At 40.6% G+C, this 4,600-nt stretch overlaps 1 protein-coding gene across 1 annotated transcript in view; it reads left to right on the forward strand.

Moving 5' to 3' along the window:
* Positions 1-744: 744 nt before the first annotated feature.
* The window catches only part of LOC102214824 (GRAM domain-containing protein 3-like), a 4,331-nt gene continuing 475 nt past the window's right edge, over positions 745-4,600 (forward strand). Inside the window, exons 1-7 of the mRNA XM_005721532.1 lie at positions 745-827; positions 1,464-1,607; positions 1,757-1,802; positions 2,399-2,468; positions 2,722-2,825; positions 3,154-3,240; positions 4,564-4,597. Coding sequence (XP_005721589.1) covers positions 787-827; positions 1,464-1,607; positions 1,757-1,802; positions 2,399-2,468; positions 2,722-2,825; positions 3,154-3,240; positions 4,564-4,597 — 526 coding nt within the window. The 5' untranslated portion in view covers positions 745-786. The remainder of the gene's footprint in view (positions 828-1,463; positions 1,608-1,756; positions 1,803-2,398; positions 2,469-2,721; positions 2,826-3,153; positions 3,241-4,563; positions 4,598-4,600) is intronic.

The raw sequence follows: 4,600 nt of genomic DNA on the forward strand, positions 1-4,600 counted from the left end.
AACGTGGCGGTGTAAGATTATCAAATTGATACCATAGGCGTATCTACTAAAATCTCAGACAAGTTTGAATCTCAGTGTCCTAAAGTTCAGAAGTCCATTTTTGGGGAAAATCCTGTAAATGTAATAACACAAAAAGTAAGCATCGTAGGATTTCAAAAGTGGTAGCACTGGCGGTTGGCAGTATCTTTTTAAAGTTACTGTCTGTACAGTGATGCAATATTTACATAAAAATATGTCATGTCACGCTATCCTCTGCTGTGTGTCCGTCATTCTTTCCATGTGATATTAATCTATGCAGGCTGAAGGTTTTGCATGACAGATAACAATGTTACTGTCATATCTAAATCTCATGACGGTTGTCTCTGCATACCTTCTCATTGTGTGTGCTGATGTGTGGGTCTAGAAGGTGTGTTTTTAAGTCAAAGGGTGAACATAGACAGTGCCGCCCATAGAAAGATCTTCCTATGAGGAGCAAACTCTGCATCAGTGTAGATTTTCCTCCTTCCTTCACTGATTGGTTTTGTTATGCAAAGCTCCACCTCTCACAGCTAATTGGTTAACATTAAAAGGCAGCCGTCAGGAGGCTGTCTTTGTCCTTTGTTTTTTCTCTCACCTGTGTTCACCTGGCCCTTGGTGATTTAGAGTCATTTCCAGGAAATACAAGAGAAGCAAAGCCCTGCACAGAGCCAGTAAACGTGGATTACAGACATAAAGTTATACAGTTACACTATGTATTCGAGTGTATGACTTTGTGTGTGCGTGAGCCGGAATTGTTTATGTTCCATCATGACTCTGAGAAATAGGAAATTCTCACTGGACAGCTCTGGGTGAGTGTTTATCTTATCACATTTCCTCCTTTGTGCCTAATGTACATGTTTTATTTGTTGACAGTGATATTGACTTTGTAAGCGTACAGTGTAAAAACAAAAAGCCACTCTAAATACCAGCTGTAGAGTACAGTTTTTCATTGTGCTCGGGCTTTGTGGCGGCTGCTTTTGCAAAAGTAAAACCATCCTCCGGAGAGCCAAGTCAGTTGCCCGGAGACAGCAGACTAACCACCGGTCTGAGAGGCAGACAGTCAGAAAGTTGGCACAGCTGGTGCTTAAAAGGCTGCTCAAGGACTTGGAAGACAGTGTAGGAACAGCATATTATTTTCTTGTACCTTGTTAATGTTCAAGAGTGCTTTGATGGCGAACAGATCTTTCTTGTACCTGTTGATGAGCTCCATTCATCGTTGTGAAAAGTCATTCTGTGACTGATGCAAACAAAATAGCTGAAGATTGTAACATTTTCCCCATCGCCACGCAGGAGCTGGCACCCATCCATCAGGGAGAAATGCATTAATTTCTATTTTGCTGTGATTTCATTACCTTTTTGGTGTTCTATATTGATAGCGTGTGTCTGTGGGTGATATAAAAGCTGGATCATCAGTCTGACATTTATATCCCGGTCTCTTGGGACAGTATCGTGGAAGGAGGTGATATTTTTGGCACGAGAAGAAGCAGTTTTATATCTAGTACAAAGAAAAATAAACAGAACACGATGCTGGACGCAGTACAACTGGAGGGCCAACTAAATCACAGCCTTGACTCCAACATGGCCCTGAGGTAGAGTCTTCCTTCATCACTACACAGGGTTGGGGGGTATTTACTAAGTATTGGATGGTTTAAAATGTTAAAGCTGCACAGACTGTCAGATATCTCCCTGAAAACATCCTTATCTCATTTGTGTTACTATTGTGCCTTTGTGTCATCAGAGAGCAGACCATAGCAGAGGAGAATCTTCAGCGCTCAGATGATCACGTAAGCCTGCTTCCCTTTACCCTGCTCCTTCTTGTTCCCTTTTATTCACACCACAGGAACTGAGGCGGCCATGAATCATGTTTTCACAGTGGCAATGCATTATGTTCCAACATGAAAGCAATGTGACAAAGTGAATGCAAGAAACCTACCTGAATATGACGCTCTACTTGGATTTAAGGGGCTTTGTGGTTACGTTTAGGTTGTTATTTATCTTCTTGCTTCAGGACTGAGTTTCAAGCTAGTTTCTCATAGCATTTTCGGACATCCCAGGTGGGAAAGCTTTACAATGTAACATCAGATACACATGGTTATCAACTACATGAATGAGGAAGTAGACAATTTTGAGCCACGAGTGATCTAAACTAGAGTTCAATGCAGGCTGATTATTGGCCATTTACCAGGTATCCAGAGACTAAGCAAATTCTAACTGCTGGAGGGTTTAAATAAGTAAATGTTTGATGACAAGCTTGGCAGCTCAAAAGTTAGTATACTGATGCTGAGTGCAGGTCTCGAAGTCAGTTAACAAACCTGATTCTTCTTCTTCTGTATCTGAAACAAGTCTGAATGAAAACCTTTTGTTTCTTTATTCCCTGCAGTACTTCAAGCACAATAAAAGCTTCAACAAGCTGTTTCCAGAGATTCCTGTGTGGGACAGCCTGGCACACGGTGAGCTGAGCTGAGGTCCAGAGGTTGTAACTCATTTGCGAATATTGATTATGGAAATGGCTTCGCAGAGTGTCCCCGATGTCTTTGCTGCCAGATGAAGTGCCACTTAATGCTTTGTTTTCCAAGCGGTCTGGGGTGACTGCATGGCCGAAACGCTTCAGTAAACGTTTCAGCAGTCATGGCTCTGGTATTGTGTGGGTATCACCTTAGAAACAGTGACCTAATGCCTTCGAACTGTGTGTATCTGTTGCAGCTTTCACGTGTTCCCTGCAGAAGGAAGTGCTGTATCACGGAAAACTCTTTGTTTCTCAGAACCATGTGTGTTTCCACTCATCTGTGCTGCTCAAAGACACCAAGGTAACTCAAACTTACGCCACACACTGAAATGTGATGGCAGGAGCTGCAGTACTTGGACTTTCCCAGCTGCAAAATTACAATCAAAGGGAGATCATTTGGATTTTCTAGATAAAGATACAGAGGAGCAGTCAGCATTACTAGTCCGAATCCTAGTATTTCACTTGGATTTTTAGCATTTATCATACCTGAAGAGAGAACGACACAGCAACTTGCTCTGGGGTTTGTTTCTGCTTGTTTCACTTTGTGAATGTTTGGCATGTCATTTTACTGTAATGAGCTCTGTAAGTTTCTAAAGAAAACCACACTCATTACCATTCATACATTGCAGGTGGTGATTCCTGTTTCCAGCATAAAGGATGTGAAGAAACATGGCTCAGCCCTGTCTATGCTTTCTATACAGACTGCTGAAGAGAAGGTCAGCACACACCTTTAAAAGTAGCAGTTGAATCTTTGCATTACAGATGTAAAGTGTAGTTCTGCGGTTAAGTATTTAAATCAAAAGCTATCAGAAACTTAAGTTGCTCTCTAATAAGCTGGCTGCTTTGGTGCTCAGTATCACGGGGAACCCTGTCAGGGTTTCTGGCCTCAATGACGAAGTTTACATCTAAAGGGAATTATAGTTGTGAAAGCAGAAACCTTTCTTTATTGTTGAACTTCTTACCTACAACTCAAAGAACTCCATCCAGCCCTTTTCTTCCACTTATCCTTATCAGGGTCGCCTGCTACCACAGGGCGAGAGGCGGGGTACACCTCAAACAGGCCGCCAGTTTATCGCAGGGCCTCAAAAAACTGAAAACATAATTTTTTAACTGGATACTTTTGAGTTCAGCTAAGTTGATTCGTGTAAGCATGGATGATCGGGAGGTTTTGGTTATGGAGACATGCGTGCATGTCATTCTGTCTGTAAACACGATAGCTCAAAAAATTCTGAATTCTGATCAAACTCTGTAGAGGTGTAGACTGAGGTCATGCTAACAGTCATTTAAAATTTGGCTTACATCCACCAAGGACATTATTTTATTATGACTTTCTTACGTACATTAGAATAACAGGTTATAACCGTTTAAATACAAAACTTTTTTCACTTTATATTTGGTAATTAATGGGTAAATGAATTTTACTAAACAATAAAACAAATATTACACATGTAGTGTTTCCAAATAAATAAAAAAAACAATGAAAATAATTAAAATAGGTTGAAACAGGCCAATTAACAGAAGTCTGCACTACAAAATTCTTAAAGTATGTTTAAAAAGAACAAAGAAAACAAGATGAATGTACAGAAAAATCTATATTATTCCCTTAAAAGTAAACGCTGCTCAGTGAGTGAGCTGCCTTGGTGGACATTTGTTTTCTCAGACTGCTTGTTGTGTAGTTTTTACCTTTTATAATGTGCATTATGTGTTGCTTAATATGTGTTTTACTTTGTCTACTGTGTACGCGCAAAATTCATTTAGAAACCAGCAGCACAATGTAGCATCTGGTAGCATTCATTTATTTACAAATGACGAGATCTCCAAAAATAAGTGTTCATTCTTGACTTGACACAAATGTACCGGTTGGTTTAGCAGCTGGTAAAAGGAAATGATGGACAGTGTGTTAACTGTGATCGGGCCTCCTGCAGTGAGCCTGACAGCTTGTCGAGCTGACGTTGCAGATTAACTTTCCGGGGAAACACTGAGTTTAAGGAGTTCCAGATTTAAGCCTTTCCTCTGCTTGTTTGTTTTCTCTCCCTCAGTACTCGTTTGTGTCTTTGAGAAACCGTGAGAAGTGTT

This window comes from Pundamilia nyererei, unplaced genomic scaffold (assembly GCF_000239375.1).
Source record: "Pundamilia nyererei isolate P.nyererei 1_Seehausen unplaced genomic scaffold, PunNye1.0 scaffold00004, whole genome shotgun sequence".
Lineage (NCBI taxonomy): Eukaryota > Metazoa > Chordata > Actinopteri > Cichliformes > Cichlidae > Pundamilia > Pundamilia nyererei.